This window comes from Ambystoma mexicanum, chromosome 10 (assembly GCF_040938575.1).
Source record: "Ambystoma mexicanum isolate Mex_15411 chromosome 10, UKY_AmexF1_1, whole genome shotgun sequence".
Lineage (NCBI taxonomy): Eukaryota > Metazoa > Chordata > Amphibia > Caudata > Ambystomatidae > Ambystoma > Ambystoma mexicanum.
This window is the reverse complement of record NC_090932.1, coordinates 1,575,737,499-1,575,761,330: the sequence shown is the minus strand read 5'-3', so window position 1 is coordinate 1,575,761,330 and position 23,832 is coordinate 1,575,737,499. Positions and strand designations below refer to the sequence as shown.

The 23,832-nt window shown below is 43.1% G+C and overlaps 1 protein-coding gene across 4 annotated transcripts in view; it reads left to right on the top strand.

Moving 5' to 3' along the window:
• LOC138492611 (solute carrier family 2, facilitated glucose transporter member 11-like) overlaps positions 1-23,832 on the top strand; it is a 419,436-nt gene that overhangs the window by 351,595 nt on the left and 44,009 nt on the right. For all 4 annotated transcript variants that reach the window (XR_011276228.1, XM_069619902.1, XM_069619903.1 and 1 more), the window contains one exon: positions 16,047-16,174. Coding sequence is in view for 3 of the 4 variants with exons in the window: in XM_069619902.1 (XP_069476003.1) it covers positions 16,047-16,174 (128 nt within the window). In the remaining variant the exon portion in view is untranslated. The remainder of the gene's footprint in view (positions 1-16,046; positions 16,175-23,832) is intronic.

Below are 23,832 nucleotides of genomic sequence, written 5' to 3'. Positions count from 1 at the left end.
ATGGATCAATTCTTTCTAGGAACCTGAAAATGTACCTTTTTCCCCAATACATATGGGCATATTGAAGTATCACACACAGAAATAACTGAAGCATCTTCGCTACTAATTGATGATTGTGCTCATGAGGAGGACTTCACTCTTCCAAGTGTTGAGGACTTATCCACTTCAATGGAATCGCAATCCACTGTACATTTGGATGATTAGCTACTAAAGGAACCAAAATACATTGTATTCGACTGCTGCCTGATCGAGATTATGAAAATTGGTAAATGTGATCATAAATTGCGTGGGAGTATTTGTGGGGAGCCATCGTTGGAATTTACTCATGTAGTTAAAGGCACCAACGTGCAGATCAAGGGTTACTGTGTACAACACTATAACTCATTTTCATGGTCTGCTCAACCTATGCTTGGAAAAGTACTTGCTGAAAATGTACTTTGTTCATCTGCATTGTTGTTTAGCAGATCAACGTTCAGTATACTTTCAGGTTTTTCTAACTTTGTGGGACTCCAGTTCCTTTCAAAAACCCAATACTACAAATATCAGAAGAATTTCTTGTTCCCCGCTATTAGCCAGGCATGGACACTCAAACAGTTGTCAATGGACAATGCTTTCGCTGGCAAAAGGCTCTGTCGTGCTGTTGATGGACAGTGTGACAGTCCTGGTTTTTCTGCTAAATACTGCAATTACTACTTCCAAGACATGGAAACCAAAATAAATAGTGAGTTCGGTGGTTGTGCAAGTAATTGAATGTACATCTTCTGTTGCCATGGAAAAATATGGTTTCATCAAATCCATTCAACTTCTGCAATCAAGAGAAATGCACATAGACCTGATGGTCACTGACAGGCATGTTTCAATTGCCAAGGCCATGCCAGAGCAGTTCCCAGACATAAAGCCTCAATATGATGAATGGCATGTCGCAAAATCCAATAAAATAAAATTACAGCTGCTTGGAAAAAAAGGCCACAGAAAACATTTTAAATTGGTCACAGTCTATAAGCAACCATTTTTGGTGGAGCTCAAAAACTTGTCAAGGATCTGTTGATATTATGCTTGAAAAATGGCGTTCAGTGATGCACCATTGTTCTAACATACAGTCTAACGAACATTTCCATGAATGTGCACATGGACCATAGAGCAAGGAGCAGGAGCGTAAGAAAAGGTCATTGGTTACAGGCTCCCCTGCTCACACACAGCACTTGAGAAGAGACATGAGGGGAATCACCGAATTCTGCCACACCAGAGATTTGGAGGTGTTCCACAATATGTGCTCAAATTACAGGCCTAAAGGGTTACATTTTCACATAGACTGTTGGAGGCCAGAACAAGACTGGCTGTAATTGCACACAACGAGAACATTAGAAGGGAACAAGCAAAAACTGCTGGAATTTTCAGGATGCCTCGTTACAACAAGGAGTTTACCAAAAGAAGCAAACAGTGGGTTGCAAAGCCAATATTACAGCAGATGGATTTTGAATTTGTGAAAGATCTGTCATTGAATGTGCTGGCCATGCAAACGCATGGAATTGATCCAGATTTTGTTTCTCGGGCCCAGACTGTGCTGCGTAACATTGCAAAAGAGGTTTGCCCTTCTAACTTGAACTTGTGGAAAGGTTGACTTTGAGATTTAAATGATGTGTGGCTGTCTTTACAATGTATAACAAAGGCAGTTTAAGCTTTTGCACAGTGCCTGCAAGCTGTTTTCATTGCAGAAAAAATGAAATAGTTTGTGACTTGATGTAATTGATAAGAAATTAGCTTTTTAATGATTTACTGTTTGTGAAGTAATGTCACTAGATAGGCATACAAATTTCAACTTTTGGTTTCTTTTCATATGTTTAACCATCAAAATACATGATTTCTTTTTCAGCAATAAATGGCGGTGTAATTATTTCAAGTATTTCACTTGAATCATCTTTGTCTCAATGCCAGCAAGACTGAGATCCAGTGGCATCACTAGGGGGTCCAGGAAGGGCATGCCACACCAAGTGCCACTGCTCAGGGGGTGACACTAGAGACACCAAGCACACTGGCCCACTGCATGCAACCCAGCATCTATGCATCATTTCGTGTGCGCAATGTGCACATTCATCAAAGCAAGTTAACACTTACTTCCTAAGTGTTAACTTTGCTTTGATGAATGCATCACAAAAGCACTGAGTCCCCCCAGATCCCACCATCTGCCGAGTCATTCCTCTTGAGAACAAAAACACATACTGTGTTTTTCACAAGGGTGAGACCGCACTCCCGATAAGTGAAAAGAGTGTCACAGAATAGTTCCATGCATAACCTTAACCTGATCCAGGCTACATAATGCTCACTTAAACAGCAAGAGAACGGTATGTGTACAAGAAAGTAGAGAGAACAAATTAGCTGCTGCTAATTCAGATGATACTCAAACCCATTACTTCAATATCAAAAATAAATTGTAAATGAAATCTGATGTGCACAATGGGCCTGATTTATGAAGTGTTTTTCAATCAGATTTTCCCATTGGAAAAACGCTTTGTAAATCAGACCCAATGACTTCAACATGTTTAATTGGGGTCAGACTATAGAACGCCCCCAAGTAGATAGATTTTGTTGAAAAAGATTCACTGTTTTCAAATAAGTACATCTATTCATGCATAAAGTTGCATTAAATTTTGTTAACAAACTGCTTTTAGCAGGCATAAAGGACAGGACCTGCAAAGGGACACCGGGGTCAATAACGGTAACCCCCTATGGGGGCTCAAATGGGAATAGGGAATGGCCCTTGCGAAGGGGGAATTACCGGTCCCGCCGACCCCGGAATGTACCAGTAATTACTCCATTCACCAGGCCGGAGTCCGAACGATTTTGGAGGCAACCATGCCGCAAATAGCGGCGTGGTTACCTCCAAACTCGGAATGAGACCCACTGTGTATATATTTGGTTTAGGTCAGTTTGACCGAAGAAAATTGACCTTTTACTGTTTGACCACATTTTATTTTGTTCGTTTTTTTGTTCAAAATTGTGGGGGAGACCACCTGCTCACCACCCACCATACTTCCCCCAACCTTAACCTATTCCTTTACCAGCACGCACCCACCTGGCTTCGGGTAAGCGCATGCTCTTTCTGAGCTGATGCCCATGTGCAGTGAAATTGAATCCAGTGCCTCCTGCCGCATATCGTTTGGGCCAAGTCATCAGCAACTCCGATATTGCCCTAGAAGCCAAGAAATACGTTACTAAGCAACGCTTCATCATCCAGCCCAGGTCGCTACAATAGTCTGCCACAGCCTACATTGCCAACGAAGTGCCACCGGAGGCGTTAGCCAGCCGCATATTAGAAGGCCACCATTATAAAGCCAGAATCCTGTCTCTGCCTTCCATTGCTACTAGGACGCAGGGAGGGCATGAGCCTTCCTTCATCATCCTCACGACGCCTGCTGCAGGAGAAACCGAGCCCACCAGCATACTAGCACGCACCCACCTTACTTCGGGTAAGCGCATGCTCTGTCTGAGCTGATGCCCATGTACAGTGAAATTGAATCTAGTGCCTCCTGCCGCACATCGTTTGGGCTGAGTCATCAGCAACTCCCATATTACTCTAGAAGCCAAGAAATCCAGCATTGTTTCATCCTCGTGTGTCAGAACAAAAGTTAGCCATCTCAAAATGACTGCCACAGCATTGTTGCTACGTTGCCCGCAGCCTACATCATCAGGGAGTGCGACCAGAGGCGTTAGCCAGCCCCACATGAGAAGGCCACCATTATAAGGCCAGAATCCTGTCTGTGCCTCTCTGTGCCGCATCGGGCCGTGGCCATGCCACTCTCACCCTCTCACCACTGCCTGTCCAGACCTCTGGGTAAGCTAACCAGGCCTCATCTGCATAGATGCTACCGAAAACCTAACTCTTTGCAATGGCACCGCCAGTCTTGTTATCATTAGCAAACGCGTAGTACGCCTCGCCGCCCTAAAGCTACCCATTTTTGCTTTTCACTTAGTGCCATCTCACTCGTCGACTCGCACCTGAACTATCCGTCATCTAGCACATGCACTCTTTGTAAGCATGCCAGAGTAATGACGGCTGTCGCTTCTGTTACCGTTCCTTAAATATGTCACCCATCAGGCCCCATATATTGTCGCACTTTATTATCAAAGTCACAGCAAATAATAGCGCTCATTTCAGCTGCATTTAATAACTGTATGTTGCATTCTCAAATTCGCTCCGCGCCTGTACCATTGTATGCTTGACCTGTTGCGCATGCATCACTGTATGCCTAATCTTTCACCTAGCTACTGGAAAATAATAGCGCTCATTTCAGCTGCATTTAATAACTGCATGTTGCATCTGCGACTGTACCATTGTATGCTTGACCTGTTGCGCATGCATCACTGTATGCTTAATCTTTCACCTAACTACTGGAAAATAATAGCGCTCATTTCAGCTGCATTTAATAACTTCATGTTGCATCTGCGCCTGTACCATTGTATGCTTGACCTGTTGCGCATGCATCACTGTATGCCTAATCTTTGACCTAGCTACTGGAAAATAATAGCGCTCATTTCAGCTGCATTTAATAACTGCATGTTGCATTTTAAATTCGCTCTCGCCTGTACCATTGTATGCTTGACCTGTTGCACATGCATCACTGTATGCCTAATCTTTCACCTAGCTACTGGAAAATAATAGCGCACATTTCAGCTGCATTTAATACCTGCATGTTGCATCTGCGCCTGTACCATTGTATGCTTGACCTGTTGCGCATGCATCACTGTATGCTTAATCTTTCACCTAGCTACTGGAAAATAATAGCGCTCATTTCAGCTGCATTTAATAACTGCATGTTGCATGTGCGCCTGTACCATTGTATGCTTGACCTGTTGCGCATGCATCACTGTATGCCTAATCTTTCACCTAGCTACTGGAAAATAATAGCGCTCATTTCAGCTGCATTTAATAACTGCATGTTGCATTTTAAATTCGCTCTCGCCTGTACCATTGTATGCTTGACCTGTTGCACATGCATCACTGTCTGCCTAAACTGTGACCTAGCTACAGGAAAATAACAGCGCTCATTTCAGCTGCATTTAATAACTGCATGTTGCATTTTAAATTCGCTCTGCGCCTGTACCATTGTATGCTTGACCTGTTGTGCATGCATCACTGTATGCCTAATCTTTCACCTAGCTACTGGAAAATAATAGCGCTCATTTCAGCTGCATTTAATAACTGCATGTTGCATCTGCGCCTGTACCATTGTATGCTTGACCTGTTGTGCATGCATCACTGTATGCTTAATCTTTCACCTAGCTACTGGAAAATAATAGCGCTCATTTCAGCTGCATTTAATAACTGCATGTTGCCTCTGCCACTGTACCATTGTATGCTTGACCTGTTGCGCATGCATCACTGTATGCCTAATCTTTCACCTAGCTACTGGAAAATAATAGCGTTCATTTCAGCTGCATTTAATAACTGCATGTTGCATTTTAAATTCGCTCTCGCCTGTACCATTGTATGCTTGACCTGTTGCGCATGCATCACTGTATGCCTAATCTTTGACCTAGCTACTGGAAGATAATAGCGCTCATTTCAGCTGCATTTAATAACTGCATGTTGCATTTTAAATTCGCTCTCGGCTGTACCATTGTATGCTTGACCTGTTGCATATTTAAGAGACACAATTGCTCTCTGCTTGCATATCCACATCGCACTAGATTTCCGCCCTTCTTGTTGCTGGTTCATTTACACCCTGATTTGCATTTAACCTTTGCCAAGATACCAACTGAGCATCAAAGCTACATATCCTCTAGCAATGATCGCATGCTGAATAGCCCAGTACACTGGACCACCATCTAGCTGGCAATAAGTCACCTAACTATCGCTAGCATAGTCCTCACTGCTAGTCATGTCCTTGTGTATAACTCTCCTGCTTCTCTCTACACTGTTCCTCGGCACACTCCTGGTCACCTGGACTGCCCTCACGGCCACAAACAGCAGTACGCCAGCCCATGTCACACCCATGTCTCCAAGTATCCAGCTCTCGATGTCCAAGAAACTACCCTCACCCGACTGCATACCTCCATCCAAATTCTTACCATCATGCCTTCCACCTACACTTACTCACATGCACATCACACCATCCTCGCCCAGCAACCCCTACCACCTCACCCCTGCCCAATGGATAAAACAATTTGCAACCAAACCCACTCCCAACCAACCTTGTTCACTGCATAATAGGAACACCAGATTAGGCTCTAGATTTAGGCTCACACAGTCTCCACCACTCGTCAGAAACACTGCCACAGCGCCAAGCACTAGCACAGACCCAGTACACAACCTTATCTCGCCCAAAAAAACCTCCCTCTCATAGAAAATGCAATCCAAATAACCCTGCTTCCCTCATCAAAGGCGGACTCATCAATGCTAGCCCATGCCCTAGAAATTGTGGGCATCATAACCTCCAATGACCTCCACTATCTTGTAATCACTGAGACCTGGCTTCATGCGGCAGCAGGGCCATCTTTATCCCTAGCCATACCAGAGAACTATTCTATCCTCCACCAAGACAGAGATTCTAACCTTACTAAAGGCAGAGGCATCGCATTAATCGCCAAAACAACCCATAAGACTCAGGCACAGTAACCCCATTAAGTCAGCTGAACTATTATCCATTAAGCTACCTATCTCATCATTCCGCACTATTACTAATCACCTAGTCTATAGACCAGCAGGGCCCCCCATCCACATTCGAAAATGACATCACACTTATCCTTACCATCAACACCAAGCCAGGATCCCAAATTATTTTACTGGATAATCTCAACCTGGGTTTCCAAGACCCTAAAGATTATAAGGCACTAAACATTGCCAACTCGATGTCTGAGCTAGGCTTCAATCACCACATCACAGAACCAACACATAAAAAAGGAAGGACATTATATTGGTTGGTCGACATCAACTGTAACATTAATATACGTGCCAACACACCCTGTGCCTGGGCGGACCATCATTTTATCACATTCATCATAAAGGAAACCAATCAGCCTAACCAGCAAAACGTAGCCCCACCTTTATGCACTAGAAATAACCGCAACATAACAGCTGAGAAATGACTCCTACTGTTACAGCCCATCCTCTCTGCTCCCTCCGCATAGTCTGATCCTACTGTCATGGTAGACATTTACAATCGCACACTTCTCAAGGCCATCAACTCATTAGCTCCACTAAAACCCCACAAAGCTAAACCCATAGGCCCACCTTTACTCATGGTTCACTCCGCACCTCAGGTCCTTAAGCAAAATTAAAAGAAATGTAGAAGCCGTATGGAAGAGCCTCCCTACAGTCACCAACAAAAACAACTTTTTACTGACTTCCCTCAATTATAAAGTGTCTATTCTAGAGACAAAAAAAGACACCTATAACAATCGCATCATAAATGCCAAATCTAGCACAAAAGAAATCTTCAACATTCTCAAAGAGCTTGGAACCCCCACCTCACCACCTGACACATGCTCAAAAGATACTACCTGGTGTGCCAACATCCAGAAAGCCTTATTAGGAAAAATCACAATGCTGCAAGAGAAAATTGAAGCTGCGAAACTAAGCCTGTCACCTGACAACGCCCAGCCGACTTCACCAATGCCCCCCATGGCAAATCTTAAAACATTCAACTTCTCCCCCTTTCAGTCAAAGAAGTTGAGGATTTAATCTCTAAATTAAAACCCTCGAAATGTCAGGCCGTCATCAAAGAGGCAGCCAAGGACCTGGCACCATTCATCACATCCTTCATCAACGCCTCATTTGAAACAAGCACAGTCCCGAAAAACCTAAAAGACACCTGCGTCCTCCCACTTCTAAAAAAAATGACCCTTGACTCCAATATCCCCACGAACTATAGACCCATCATCACGGTGCCATTTCGTTTGAAAATCCTGGATAGAGCAGCCTACCTGCAGATCCAAGAACAACTAGAAGCAAACAACCTCCTTGGATTCAGGCAATCCGGCTTCAGACCTAAACATGGGACCGAAACGGCTCTGATCCACCTTAAGACACAAATTGAAAACCTCAAAGACAAAGGCAAACTAGCCCTCCTTCTACTATTACCCTTGTCAGCTGCATTTAACTTAGAAAACCACAAGGTCCTCTGCAACCACCTCTTATCAGCAGCACGCTTCTCGGACAAAGCTAATAGCTGGATACAATAATTCCTCAACAATAGAACAATGAGGGTCTTCGCACCCTCAGCCTCTGCACAACCAGCACCAGTCTCATGTGGAGTCACCCAAGGACCGTGTGTCTCCCCCACGCTTTATAATGTGTTCACTAAACCACTGTTTGATGATCTTGACTATTTGGGTGTCACCTACACTAATTATGCCGATGACACCCAAATACTCATCCCTCTCAGCGGTGACTATGCTACTGACTCTAAAGCATTGAATGACATTTACAGTATCATCCAAGCCTGGATGGCGAAGCATGGACTTTGTCTAAATGATGACAAGACGGAATTACTCCTCTTGGGCACACCATCCAAAATCAATAATCTTGACGATCAGTTCAACTCATTCAACATTGATGGTAACAACATCAATGTCTCAAAGGTTGTAAAAACCTTAGGCATCTACATTGACTTGACCCTGAACCTATTTAGACAAACGAATGTGATAGCTTCCTCAACAGCCTACACCTGCAAATTAATCACAGCTTGCAGACCTTTTCTCATGAGTGCCACCTGATTAACTCTAGCCAGAGCACTGGTCTTATCTAGGCTAGACTATTGCAATGCGCTCTATCTGGGAACTAACTAACAAAACTTGAAAAAGATGCATGTTGTACAAAACAACGCCATCTGATCGGCTCTAAACATTTCCAGGTCAGAATACATTTCCGAATCAAGACGGAACCTGAACTGGCTATCGATCAAACAAAGAATTTCCCTCAAAACCTTATCCGTGACACACAAGAGTCTCGCTAACAAAGCACCCAGCTACCTTACCAAGAACATCTCTAGAAACATCTCAGTTCACCCTACCAGAGCTGCACAGTCACACTGTCTCAAGATCCCGCGTTTCAAATTGCAGAAAGCAGGAGGTAGCAGCTTCCCGGTATTAGCAGCAAAGTATTGGAACTCCCTACCCTTAACGCTAAGATCCGAACCATCCTTTCTCATTTTTAGAAAAAAATGCAAAAATGCGTCTCTCCACACAAGAGAATTATCAACCTGTCGCCCTGATGACTGTCTTTTCATATATTCTGCACTGAAATGAATCTCCTCATCAACCTGCATTTACCCAGGTAACTCGCATTCATGTAACCTCTTGCAACTTAATGTATGTATTGCTGTAACCCCTCATTTTATATAACCCCTTGTTATTTATTGTAACATGTAACCAATTCATATGCAAGCAATGCGGCCAGATACCTCAGGGCTTGGTGTGCACTAAAAATAAACAAAATATAAATACAAATACCACACATATTTATGTATTTTATTTTGAACAACAAAAAAATCTAAAAAATTCTGTCAAATAGAAAAGGTCAATTTGACCTGCGATCAAGTATGATAATACCGTATATTCATTTATAAAGTGATTATTGAAATATATTTTAGCATTCTCAATTTTACATAGTTATATAATCCCGGTGTGTGCCTGTTATGGTTACAGCCTACCGGCCGACGGCTTCTGCAAAACAATTTGGACAATAATCATCAACGCATCTGTGATAACGATCACCCGGTACGATCGGCAGACAATAATCTGTCCTTTTTTGCGGCTGCAGTAACAAAGAGCAACATGGCAGTAGGTTTTAGAAACGTGCAGATGTGAAAGTGTTGCATTCATTTTAATTGTAAAGCACTAATGTATCCTCTGTAATGGAGCGCCATGTGCGTAGATTACTTGTCAGTCATGGACGATAACTTTTTGTGAAGAACGCAATCGATGATCGGATTTGGCATTCACCATTCACAGTTACACCAAAAATGAGAATGATGCGAAGTTCACTAGCTATGAACTGTGTTCAAAAAAGTTAACTATGTTTACATGGGCTTAATTAACTATTTTTATCGTTGTGTCAAAATGAAAACTACTTGTTACGCTCCCGACTATTGCTGTTTTCTTCAAAATAAAATGTTTCTATAATTTTTGTAAAAAGAAACAAACGTTTTGAGGTTGTTGTGGATGTGTGTGTTTAGGTTCCTGGTTCTACGTTAGATAACGTCATAATGTATGTGATGACAGTATACGTTTGGCTAAGCTACACATTGACGTCATTGAAATAACAAGCGCTATGAGGCCTTTGGTGAAAGCACGCTATATACGTAGCTGATTGATTGATTGAAATAGGTGGAGCTCATCCTAAGCGTCTAGTGATGTCAGCGTTAGTGGCAGGCGAAACTAATTAGTACTGCGAGGGTCTTTGAACTCAGGGCAAAAGATCAACAGTTAAGAATAGCACAAGATGGCAGAACCCGAGCCGTCGTTGTCGCAAGTGTTACAGTGAGAAAAACTCAGGTAAGCTGCATTGGAAATTTATTTAAGAACGATCGATGTATGCTGTAAAATACATGCCCCATCAATTGGGCCAATAGCATTTCTGTCCGTACTACCCCTTTAACGATGAAGACTCCAGCACATTGAAGACTTTTTCTAGTCATACTTTTATTATGTTTGCAGTGTGTTGCTATGGTAAGATTTTGTCTGCTCTTTTATAACTTGTATAACAAAGACACAGTTAGCCACCAGTGCAATTATTCTCAAACATATTTAACTGAAAGGAGATAAACTGCTACATTTTCCAAATCATTGTAAACAAGCATTGGCAAAGTCAACAGTTTGGGCTTTGTGTAGACATTGGCTAGGCATTTGCTAGGCACTAATTTAATTGTACTACCTGGACATAAGATTGCAACAGCTGAAAAATGGAGCGATTACCTGGAAACATGAACGCAGTACCTGAAAAAATGCTTACGTAATGTTTCAAGCCAAAACTGTTGGCTTTGTTTGTGTTTTTATTTAACAGGACTTCAGTGAAAGAAGAGATATAAATCAAGTGACCAGAGGCATACATGGTTAAGGCATTTCTATTCCACCAGTAGCCATTAGAAGCTGCAATTAACCCTTAACTCTCAGTTGAATGCTTAGTCAAAACACTGACAGGCTGAACCCTGATGTAAATGCTTGAAAGAGTGAACTCACAGAGATCCCATGATGATATGTTTGGGTGAGGAGGGGCAGGTGGTGGGTGGGAATGCCCACAAGGATTCGTTTTGCAATGGGCAGTCAATAGGTGGGTAAATAACCAGACATACCCACAAGCTGTGTGTCCCACCTCACATGTCATCTGACCCTACCTGTATTCCAAATGTTTCGACCTTAAGTGCCACATAATAGCCAAACTAAAAATGATGTTCTTGATTCATTTAACTTTATCGGTTTCAATGCTATTTTTGAATTTATAGAAACCGAATAAGAGGCTACACAACATGTTTCAGTTACAAACCATCAACATTTGTCTTTGTCGCATATATTATGTATAACTACATTTTATATCAATGTTTTCAAGAACTTCAACTTCATGATGCTTTGCACAGCAAATGACACAGTTGCCTACTTCGGGCATGTTATCGCGTTTGTTAGTTTATCTAAGCCATAGAGACTGAAGACAGACTAATTCACATTAATCAAATTTCTTTTCACCTCCCGTGTACATTTGTTGTAACATGCATCGGTTTTGCAATCAAGTCATATTGATAACTGCATTATATCCTGCTTCCTTGTATTTTAGATTACATGAATTTTGCTACTACTAATAGATACAGAAAAAAATTTTCACTGTGATGTTCATGTAATCCATAAACATAAAAGAACACTTCACTATGTCATATTGCTCTTGTGACACGCAAGTCTTCTTTTTGCAATTGCAGACCATTTCCTGACCAATGTTTCCAGATTTGTTTACAAGGACTTCATACTCCATTCCTCATTCATGTATTTTGGAAAGATGTTCTGGAACTCGTGTTCCCAGTCTCTCTTTTTTAGATCTTTCTTTGTAGTGTTTATAGCAACCACATAAATGATTTGACATTTTAATTGTGTCACTTGGTGGTTTGCTTCCAGAAAATGCCTCATTCTTGGGGATTTGGGTTTTTTATTATGCCTGTGCCTCTTTCCTTCCAATCCTTTCTTCTGTTGGACATATTTTCTCTCCAACATAGACATCCGGATAGAACACTTGATACAATTAACAGTGTGGTTTGAGATACAAATTGCAAAATGTTTGTTTGATTTCTTCTGCTGTAATAAAGTGTTATAATACTGCTCAGCTCATAGGAATGTTGCAATTAATGCAGTTCAACCATAGATGTGTTTCTGATTTTTGTAGTATTACATGCTGTTGACCATCCTGGAATGCTACCGTCTCAACATGTACTTTTGCAATAAACCCCAATGGGTGGGGGCTTTACCGGGCCAGGTAATGCCCAGGCCAGTTAGAAGCCTGAGCTAAGCAAGGGCTTTAATGTGAGACCGGGCATTACCTGTCTCGGTAAAGTCCCCATCCCCCACCACAGGGGTTCATTGCTAATAGCATCCTGCCATGTTATACCGGGATGCTAATCAGTTTTTTTTTCCAAGTTTGGAAATGGCGTGTTTGTCGTTTGACAACATGAAAAAAAGATACAAACCAAGATAGCTACGCTGGACTGTGGAGAAGTGAACTAAATGTAGTCCCTTCTGCCTTTCCATGGCGGCCATTGCTGCAAAGTGAATTCACCGGTAACATTGATTGTTCCTAGGACCAGCAAGGGAAAAGGGAGCAATGTGGAAATTGTAGGTGGAGTGCAGTGAAGGGGCTGCGCAGGGGCACACTTACCTTCCTCCCAGTGGAGAAGATGGCAGGCTCCCACTTCCGAGGAGGCTCGGAGGAGAGTGGGGGATTTTTCCCTTACCCCCTGCACCTGGTGCTAATAAGATATCTCAAATAATTGGAATTGAAGGCAATCTTTGATTTATTTTGAAAGAGTATATTATGGCGTTTAAAGTTGATCTTGCAAACAATTGTATTAACATTGATCAGGAAAGGTCAATGCTTTCCTTCGTCATGGCAACCACTGACACTCTGCTCAACTGGTTTGCCCACTTCCTAACAGTCAACAGTATATGCAAATGGAACTTTCATCTCCGCCCACTCCTTGTCAACTGTGGCGTCCCCCTTGATTTCATCTTTTCCTTGATGATATTCAACCTTGACATCTAGACAAGACATCCGTACTCAATACGCTGATGACACAAAACTCTTTCCCAAAGTGTCAACAATAGTGTCTGGCCCTGATCCTGCCTGCAAGCCATAAAGACCTGGATGGTAACAGTTAACCTCAATCTAATCCAACTAGGGTCAATGTTAGCAAATTATATCATCTGACAGAAGAATGGCTCCCTCAGATCAGTCTGACCTGCCTTTTCTACACTTTCTCTACATCAGCCAAGTTTATAGCATTCCATCACATACATCCAGGCCTATCGTTCAAAGAGCACATCAAGAAAGAAATAACAGACAGCTCGTTGCAAGTGTACCCGCCCTCGGAAGAATCAAATCCTCCTTCCTGCCGAACAATCTCCATAAAATGTTCCAAATCTTTAGATTGCCCCACATTGATGGCGGCACCGGGACTCTTTTCTTCATTTTTCTAAGCAAATGATACCGTATCATCTATATACTACTGAACCTTCATTGGCTCCATCTTCATAGACAATCTCAACATTCTGCAAAGACCTCCTTTCCATCAGCCCAGACTACCTTAGATAAAACGAATTCTCATCAGACCATCTTGCACCAGCCACAGCTCCAACATCCGGCTCCTGGAACTCCAGAGGATCAACCGTCCTGAAATCTGGAACTCTTCCACTCCATGTCAGACTCCTCCCTTCTGTATGTTTGTTTCTTTATTTTACTTATATAGCGCACCTGACCCAGGGGTATCTGGGCGCTTATGAGTTAAGAATACGGTTACAGGAATGGTTACAGATTGCAGTGGATAGAACAGAAGGTGCATGCAGTACACAGGTTACAGTGAATAGACAGAAAGTACATATATGCAGGGATAGGTGGTTGCAATTACATTTTCGTGACTAGTATACATGCAGGGCGAACCAGATTAGTTCTTGCTGCGTATCCACGAGATGACACTTCTCCTAAAGTTGGCGAAAATTTGGATAGTTTTAATGTCAGAAGGGAGGGAGTTCCTCAGCTGGGCGGCCAAGACCGGGAAGCTGGACCCACCTGCTCTCTTTAGGTTATATCTAGGGACCACTAGACAGGAGGTGTTGGATGATCTGGTAATTTGTTTGGAATATCTCATAGTGAATTTATCAGTGAGGTACAGGGTGCTGTATAGTTTAGCGCTTTATGGGTAAGACAAAGGGCCTCATTACGACCCTGGCGCTAAGTGTTTAACGCGCCGTAAAAGGCTGCGGCGCCGTTAAACACTTAGCACCTAATTACGAGGACCCTTTGCGGGACCCGACCTTAACGGCTGGTTTTACCAGCCGTTAAAGTAGTGACCCGCAAAGGGACCTTGGTGCTAAGTACGGTGCCGCAATTTGCGGCACCGTACTTAGCGTCTTCCCCATTCCCATTGAGCCCTATGGGGCAAAAATGGGAATGGGGAAGGGCCCATGGTGAATGGGGAATTACCGCCCCGCCAACCTTGGAATGGGGTGGTAATTCCACCATTCACCATGGCGGACCCCGGCATGGACCATGGTGCTAATAGCACCATGGTTTAGCGCCGGGGTCGTAATGAGGCCCAAAGAGTTTTAAGTTCAATCTTTTCTTGTATGGAAAGCCATTTGCATTGTTTTCTGGTAGCTGAGATATGCTTGACTTGAGAGCTATTCCCCCCCACTCCGTGGTTCGACTAGCTCTGCCTGATTGCAGTGGATCCATTGAATATTGTGCTATGCTACCTTCTGTTAATTAAGGGATTGTTTTTGTTTCTTAGGGGTGGTATGCCTCAGAAAAGAGCTCCAAACCTTCCTGTTCACTTTCCGACCGTTCACACATCCCTCACCCGACTATCCTTCTCTGCTCCCTCAGCAACCTCGCAAATTGCACCATACCCACCTCTTTTCCTCCTCCTCTTATGCTGTTCAATTGCCTTGCTCTTTGTGATCATGTCATCATGCGCCTGTGACTGTTACCCGTTCCTCTGGATCTGGGAAGCATTCCACCACCCAATGGGGCAAGGTTTGCACTATACAAAAAAAATTAGACTGGTTCAGCCCCAGTCCTGCATGCCTTTCAGGCAATTCTGCCTAAGTGGTAACTGTCTCACCCGGACTCACCACCACCCGACTGTCCCATCATTGCTCTATGACTAAAAGGATGCTCTGTTTGCCTAGTCCCACTGGTCTTTTCAGAGGCACAGGCCTGCTGGCAATTCTTGTTTCCTATTAGGCCAATAGACAAGTGTTTATGACATCCTGGGAAGAAAGAAGCAATGTAACCTTGCTATTTGACCACGAAAAAGATGGTAGAAAGATGTATATTATTTAGAAACAGAAGTGTCAAATAAACTGCCAGGCTATTATGCAAGTCTATGCAAAAAGGACGAGCATACTCGTCCTTGGCACTTAAGGGGTTAAAGCAATGGAGTGTGTCAAACTGGGCTCGTCCAGCCACTGGAAAAGTAATTTCCAAGACATCCACAGTGAATATGTAGTAAAACAATCCACAAATATCAATGGGATTTGGGGGAATTCTAAAAACCCATATTTGTTCCTATATAATGCCGGATTCGTCCTGATTCTAAGTGCCATGACAACAAATGTTGCCTAATTTAATGGTATTCCACTTATCAACCTCAGAAGGATGAAGGACTGAGTTGGCCCTGCCATGAGGTGCAAACTTGTGCAGTACAGTTTGGCCCCACATCAGTGGCAAGTGCTTGACTTGAGAGCTATCCCCCCACTCCGTGGTTCGACCGGCTCTGCCTGATTGCAGTGGAACTATTGAATGTTGTGCTATGCCATCTTCTGTTCATTAAGGAATTGTTTTTGTTTCTTAGGGGGGGTGTCTACGTCAATTGTTGTCGCCATCTTTTCTCAGTCGGCCAGACCTGCAGGGATGGTCATCATGGGGTTCATCGGGTATTGTGCTCTTTACCTCATTGGAATGCTGTTCCCCTACATGGTGGTAAGTATGTCGGAATGTCTGGACTAAAGTATGTGTTTTCTCTCACATGATTCATAACTAGCATGTCATGCAGGACCGGAGGCAAGACTATTTCCAAAGATGTGTGGGCCCTACAGGTGTGTGGGTTGTTGGGTATGGTTGTTCCTTTAACTTGTACTGTGGGATACGTTGTGCTATGGAACACCTCCCTCAGTGCTCAGTTCCCATTACCGGGTCAAGGGGAGCCCCGATTCCTGCCCCCTTTCCCAACTTTGAGTGAAATCCCATTCTAAGTGTGGTGTTTGTGAGATCTTTGTGTTGTTGCTGGCCGGATATATTAGTTGGCCCAGTTTGCAGTGTGTATGTGGACTGGCATATACTGAGGTTAGTGTTGGTCCCTCATGAGGGTCTGCTCAGTAAAGTGAAAGAAGGGCTAGTCCATTTCGCCTTCCACAAACCTCTGCACAGTGCCACTTGTGGTCGGTGTACTGTGTCTCCTAGGCCTTTGTGCAGTTTTTGCCCAGTTTGGTAGTTGGTTATGTTTGTAGTATTTTTGTTTGGATATGGTGTGGTTGTTGTGGTGTTGGTGGGACCTGTGTGTTGCTATGTGCCAATTGTGGAAGTTGTTCGGCAAGCAGGGTTTGGTAACATGGGCCTGTGGCCTGAGTGAGCCTGGATAAGGGGACCTGCAGTGTGCGCTGGATGTCGAATCACTAGTGAATCAGTATCTCTCAGACTGTCTGTTCCACTGCTTTTGAAATAGTGAGTATTGCAGAGTATGTTGTCTGCCACACCACTTGTCAGCATACAGGGTATGCAGTTGTGAAGTTTTTAAGTTGTTTTGTATTTTTTACTTTATTTGTGATTTTTAATGTGCTATTGTAAAACAGATGGCACAGAGGGCAGGGAAAGGTCCAGGGTGGGTAGTGAAGGCCACACTAAGGAAGAAGAGATGACATGCAGGGGTACAATAACCATTAGCAATGTAGTGTTACACACTACAGGTTATAGAGTGAAGCAGCCAGATAAGACATAGAGGTCAGGATAAACAGCAATGAGGCAATAAGACAAGACAAAGGCAGTGGAGCCCATAGGAGACTTGGGGCAGCCGGGGGGATCATTCCACAGTTTTGTTCAACTTTACAGAGAGGGGGATTTGGGGACAATACCTTTTTACAGTAACTTCCTGAATTTCATATGGTTCTCTCCAGTTTCAGTGATGATTTGTTCCAGAGTTTCGGCCGCACGGCTGCTACTGCCTTTTCTCCGTACCGACACCGTTTGAACACAGTTGTTCAGACAACTTTTTTTTATGTTATCTATTTGATTTAAAGTCATTTAATTTAAAAAACATTGCTTTGGCGTATTCCTGAGGTGGTCTTTAAGCATACAATGCACAAAAACGTGCTAACACTTCAAGTTCCAGGGAACCTATCGGTAAAATGAATAGTAGACATCTGTGAGGTATCTAGTTACCTATTGCCTCAAGTAGCTGGAACACTCAATCAAGCAAACTGCATTCATGCATCAAAACAGTTAAGAAGACTGTCTCGAGTGATATACTTGGATGTCTTAAATCAGTATCGATACCGACAAGCAACGGGAATACCGCAACAGCGTAGTTCACTTCTGAAACATCTGTGATCGCAACTGCTATAGTATGATGGTATGGCACAATCTAACTCAGTAATGCTTGATAGACCAGTGTATGGCTGGTGGATACCTTCTGTTATGTGTGGGAGAGACAATCGATGAAGCAGCTTTAAATTTCCCAAGATGTTGGTTCAAAATCTTAGAGACCTCATAGGAGGTAATTTTCACCATCTCAGGCAGACAAGTGTGTAGTGTTGGTATTGAAGAATCGAGCCAAGAAAGGAGTATGCAGGTTGTCTATCATGAGCTCTGTGAATATCCATGGTCTATACATTTGGCAATAGATTTCTGCCTTGAAGAATTGTGTAGGAGAATTAGTTGAGGGGCCTCGGGCATAGGTCAGCCCAGGATATGCCTCATGTCATCACAGATGTTCTTCCAATAAGTGAACAGGCAGCAGCAGGACCATAAGAGGTCAGTAATATTTGTCCATCACTCTTTACATCGCCTCATCCCTAGAATCCCAACATTGTGGAGGCAGCTAGGGTTCCAGCGCTAATGGTGTAGTATCTTATGTCACGCAAATTTCGACTCCACCTCTCCTAGACCTTCACCATGACCCTTCACCCTTCATTGTGTGTTTTGGTGAAGGTGTGGTTGATTTCTGTTTCACACATGGACCTTGAAGAGGAGATGCACTCATGATCTAGTCTAACGGCAGGGGTGGTATAACAGGCTAACGCAATTCCCTTTTTGTCTTTCCAGTGGGATTATATTGTGACAATGGCAGTTATTCATTCTCGCCTTGAATTTTGTAGTGGTTTTTAACACAGCATTTCAACTGTAGGCAGTGGCAATTGTGATTAATTTTGATGCCATAATCAGACAGCAGGACATTGAAAGGATACGTAGCGGACTGCCTTTGGTCCCAGGCATCATGAATACAATTAAACCCTATTAACACACAAACAGGTCAAAGAAAAACTTGTCATTTTATTTGCAGTTTGTGATTTTCCTAGATGGGATCCTGCAGCTGCAAGTGAGGGTCAACAGAAAGGTGTGCATTGTCATCCAGCTATGTTTAACACAGTGCAAGATACGGTGTTCATTTTCAATATGTCGGCCTCCATAAACCAGCACACTATTTAATCTGGAGGTATGCAAGTGTTTTTCAAGAGCAAACCAATTAGGTTTAAAACATGTGAATAGAAACATTTTGAAAAGCAGGGGGATATGAAAAGCTAGACAATACAATTTGGCAATTTGAGACGACTCGATGCTGTGCCAGCATATAATTTACTCATGGTCACTCTCGGTCTTATTGTCCTCCCATTCAATTTACTTGATTTCCTACTGACCAACGTCGACTATTGCATGCTTCTTCCCAGGTTTATGGGGAGCAGGTTAACTGAATAGTAAACCTTAGGCGCAATAGCGATTTCCACTTGTGGTCCATTCCATAAGGAAGGCCCGATCAGCTGCATCTTATCAGCCTCCACAAGGAGAGAAAGTTATCTGAGACCTTGTTGTGTGAATCTGGATTCAATTTGATGCCGAAGTACCTCAAGCCTGTGGACACCCAATGAAAGAGAGAGCAGTCCACTTTGGTTTTACCCATGGCAATGTGTAACACTTTAGACCTGTGCCAATTAATCTTATAGCCTTACAAATAAAAGAAGGCGTCTGTCTGGGCTGTCAGTACCCTTAGGGAATTTGAGGATTCTGTATGCAGTCTCTAAGCATCACAAGCATATTGCCTGCATAAAGCATTAGCTTTGTTGTCCAAGATAGTGTATCTTTTCCTCGATCATGGTGTGTTGACAAATGGCTAGAGAGCCAGGGATTTAGGGCCAGCAGAAAAAGAAAGAGGCACAAAGGACATAGCTGTCTGATACATCTTGCTGTATGGAATGTATCCAATACCTCTCCATAGCAAGTCACTCCGGCAGAAGGATTTGCATAAAAAGTTGGACATTAGTAATGAAGGTCTCCCCAAGGCCAAAACGTGACAGTATCCTGATCATGTATCCAAAATCCAACCTGTCCAGTTCTTTTTCAGCATCTAGTGAGTGGACAAAAGATGTCCTCGCTCCTGCTGGAGGATGTGGAACAGCTCCATGACACTGTCGCTAGCCGTCCTATCTTGGACACAACCTGAGAATTATATATTAGAAAATGGGGGAATTGCTGGAGACTATTACACAATATATTTGCTAACACTTTGGTATCAGCATTTATCAATAAAATAAGTCTTTAGCTGTTGCATTTAGTGTCCTCCCTAGTTAGTTTGGCATTTTAGTTATCAGTCGGGAGGGCACCCTTGAAGTGAACCTCGTTATACACTTTTGTGAATAAGGGAAATTGAAGGGCGTCACAAATATTTAGATCTCTAGGAGGAACCAGTCATCTCCTTGTAACTTCCCTGCTCCCATTTCTCTTAAGGATTATCTAACTTCTTTTTCTGTGATCGTGGTACATTAAGACTCCTTTTCGGCACCCTTGATGGAGGGCAGAGTTGACACATTCATAAAAGCATCCTCTTTGCTGAAATCAGGTGGGGTGCTGTGAGAAACCTGAAGGTGTCGCCATAGTTAGTGCCCTGGGATCTGTTATCCAGGTGGCCAGGACATGGCTATCGCTATTGATTCCAGTTCCTGGGGGTGGACCAGTGAGGGAGGATCACCTGAATGGGGTATCCCCCTTCTTTCAACACCTTTTCCCCCTCTTACCACGAAGGACATTCAAAACCACTCCCCCACCCCTTTCTGACATGAACTCTTTTGCACAAAACACAAGAGAACGGACTAACACCAGAGCCTTTTACCTGAAATGTCCCAATACAATGGTCAGGCAGAGTCAGGCAATTGATCAGAATCCCACACACCTGGCGGCCCTTTCCCTTCCCCACAGGGATAAAAGGTGGCGCAAGAGAGCACAGTACGCGCAAGGCAGTACTTCTGACCGCACAACGGGAAAGCTATCCAGACCCGGCAATTCAAGAGGAGGCGAAAAGTGGCAACTATCGAGAGGTTGACAAGGAGAGACACAACCTTGCCCTTTTCAACAAGATCCTGTGAAACCTCTGCAGAAGGAATCGTAAGATCGAGGACAATAGTGTGTCGCGGAAGATGTCAACAGTACATGCAGCATATCGATACTGATAACCTGGAGCAAGGGAGGCTCCTGCTACCAGAAGTCCACAGGTGGTCATAGAGGAGGTCAAGCAAAATCCTGTACAGTCGAAAGCCTTTGACCTACAAACTAATTAAGAAAGGGAAGTGCATTCCGCAAACATTGAAAGTAAATGTGAAGGTGAAGTTGGCAAGAGTGAACCCAGAAGAAGGATGCTGACAAAGAAGGGGCAAAGTCTACCGTCGCAAGAAACAGTGTGTTAGCAAACGTGAACCCAGCTGAAGGATGTCCACTGGAACTGTTTCAAAAGACATTAATATTTGTAAAGGATAAGCCATAGTGAACCTGGAGGAGGGAGGCTGAAATTAAAGAGGGGTTAGCACCCGGAAGAGGGGGATTCAGGGGTGAAGAATCCTCACCCTAAGTAAAACCAGGAAGCAAACTTTCATTTTGTTGAAGGAACTTTTGTTCTGTTATTTGAATACGTCAGGCCCTCGAAAGCAAGAGGCTTTCCAGGGAAGCAAGACTTGGACATTGCGGATCCTAATAGACTGGAACCGAACTGTCATCTCGTGCTGGGGAAGCTCGCGACTATACTGTGCTCCAAGATTCCACTTTTCCCTGTGCTCAAAACGTGCGGAAGGGAGATCCAAGCTACTGCATCCTGACATATTATTTGTGAACAGTTTGTTCTTTTCTTGAAAACCATCCCACATCCTTTTTGTATTAGTTGTAAGATTCAGCAATAGGTTTCTTAGTATAGGCCCTTTTTATTTGACACAACACCACTAGGACTGGCTTATTTTCATTTGATGGTCGATGTTTGCTTCCATTTTTCTGACTTGCATATGCAGTTAAATAAACACCCTTGAACTGTGATCACTTGTGTCTGTCTTTACTGTTGCCACCATGAGTTCCTTACAGTGCGAAGGTATAGTGGGAGCAGTAGAATGTTGCAAATATGTTTGATTTGTCAGTGGAACAAAAGCAGTCATTGACACATCGGTCAATAACAAGTAAGGGACTCCTCCGCGTTTTAAATGGCAAGGTTAGGAACAATCTAGCTTTTACAACCATTTTCATCATTTTTAACCTTATGCAAAAAAAGATTAATTCTGCTTGTTCAGTATAAAAAACATTTAAATGAAACCTGGCTTTCGTTATCTTATATAATAGAGGGATGTGGGAAGAGAAGCTGTCTATTGAAATATCAACTTTTTGACTGTCTTCTCCAAAAATTCTCCTTGCTTCCTCTGTCGCTTTTTGGTAGCCAAGGAACTTTGCTGCCTCATACCACAATGCCTCTATAAGATACTCATAAGAACCCTTCAGCAAAGCCTGAGTCTGGGTTCAGGTCCATGTATTCCTTAAGAACAGTCATCAATTTCACTTCTATGCCAGTAGCTTATTAAGTCCTTTGTCTATCTCCTTCCTTGCAAAGCTAGGCCTGTGGCAGTGGAATGTTTCAGTGCCTCTAAAAGGTCTCATTAGAAGTGGTGTAATATTTGATTTTCCTGACTTTGATTTTCAGGTCGGTTGTTAGTTCGTTTTTCAAGGATGTTCTGTATAGATGGGATATTAGAGGGATAGGAAAATAACTTGCAGATTCAGCTTTGTCCGCTTCTTTTGGGAAGGATGGCAAATGTCCTGAGAACAGCGATACATTATGGAATGCAGGTGAGCGAGCATATCTATCTTCTCTAGTGATGCTTGGGAAGACGTGTTCATTTGAGGCCTACAAGGCTTAGCAATTTGTATTACCTCCACTATCCTGAAGGGGCATAAGGCAAGGAAACTTGACAAGTTTGGTGTTTTTACTGACTGATATTTTACTAACCGATATGTCACTGAACTTTCTTTACTCATTCTTTTGCCCCAAACTGCAGGGGAAGAGCCCACGCACTCCTCCATTCAAGCATTCCATCCCCTATCCAATATTGCCTCACCCATACCTACCATCCACCTTTTGGTTCAAAGATACTGTAAAAAATGTGCAGTAAAAAGAGTCTGTAAAATTGGTCGGTAGAAAGACAGGATGCTCGTTCATGTATATGGTCAACTCTGAGATTCAGCACAGATCGGTTCTTATTTGCCTGGATGCTGGAAAGTTAACATGCCAGTTCATCCACACATTTTTGGGCAAGGATCATGCTGTGACAGCTTGTGTAAATTTTGCTAACAGAGTGCAGATCTTACAGACATCCTTGGTTTTGTTGGGCGCTATGTAAAGTCTCTAGGGTAAACTCCCCATTTCATTCTTTCCACCAAGATTTGATACCCCCAGCATGAATTTTGCATACGAGTTTGTCTGTTAAGCGTAGGTTTTCCTCCACTTTTGCTACAATGGAATGTTGCTTTGTCATTTCCAAGTACTACCATTTTCTGCTTAATTGAGGGATTTTTCTAAAGGCTTTGGAGGCAATCTGGGTGAACCCATGTGGAAGGGTAGGGATCGCTCTCCTTGGCTGTAATTTTGAGCCAAACGCTAGTTATATGTTATATTTGTGTTGTGGGATCTTAGAGATCTTGTTTGTGACACAACTAGCATTTGGGGCTGAAAGGTGGTCCTGTTTATGTTCTGTGATGTATGTATGGTTGATTGTGGCTACTCTAGTGCTTAGTGTTGTGATGTATAGTGTATAGGGTAGACGTGTTTGTATGGAGGGACTAATTTCCTAGGGATTAGTTTCAGTTCAACATGTAAAAGTTGCCAGTTAAATAAGGTGTTCTGAAAATAAGGTGTTCATCTGCAGTGTTCACTCTGACTACTACCCAAAGTTGTGTGCATGAAATTCCTAGTGGACACAGCTGATGCCAACTTGCAATCAAAACAGCAAAAGAATAAATCCCATCATGGAACAATCTGCTCGCTCAAACGTCAGGAGTGGATAAGGTTTCTCCTGATAGCACAACGCCAGTTTGCAAGTGATAAATTAACAGTATGGGTACATAGA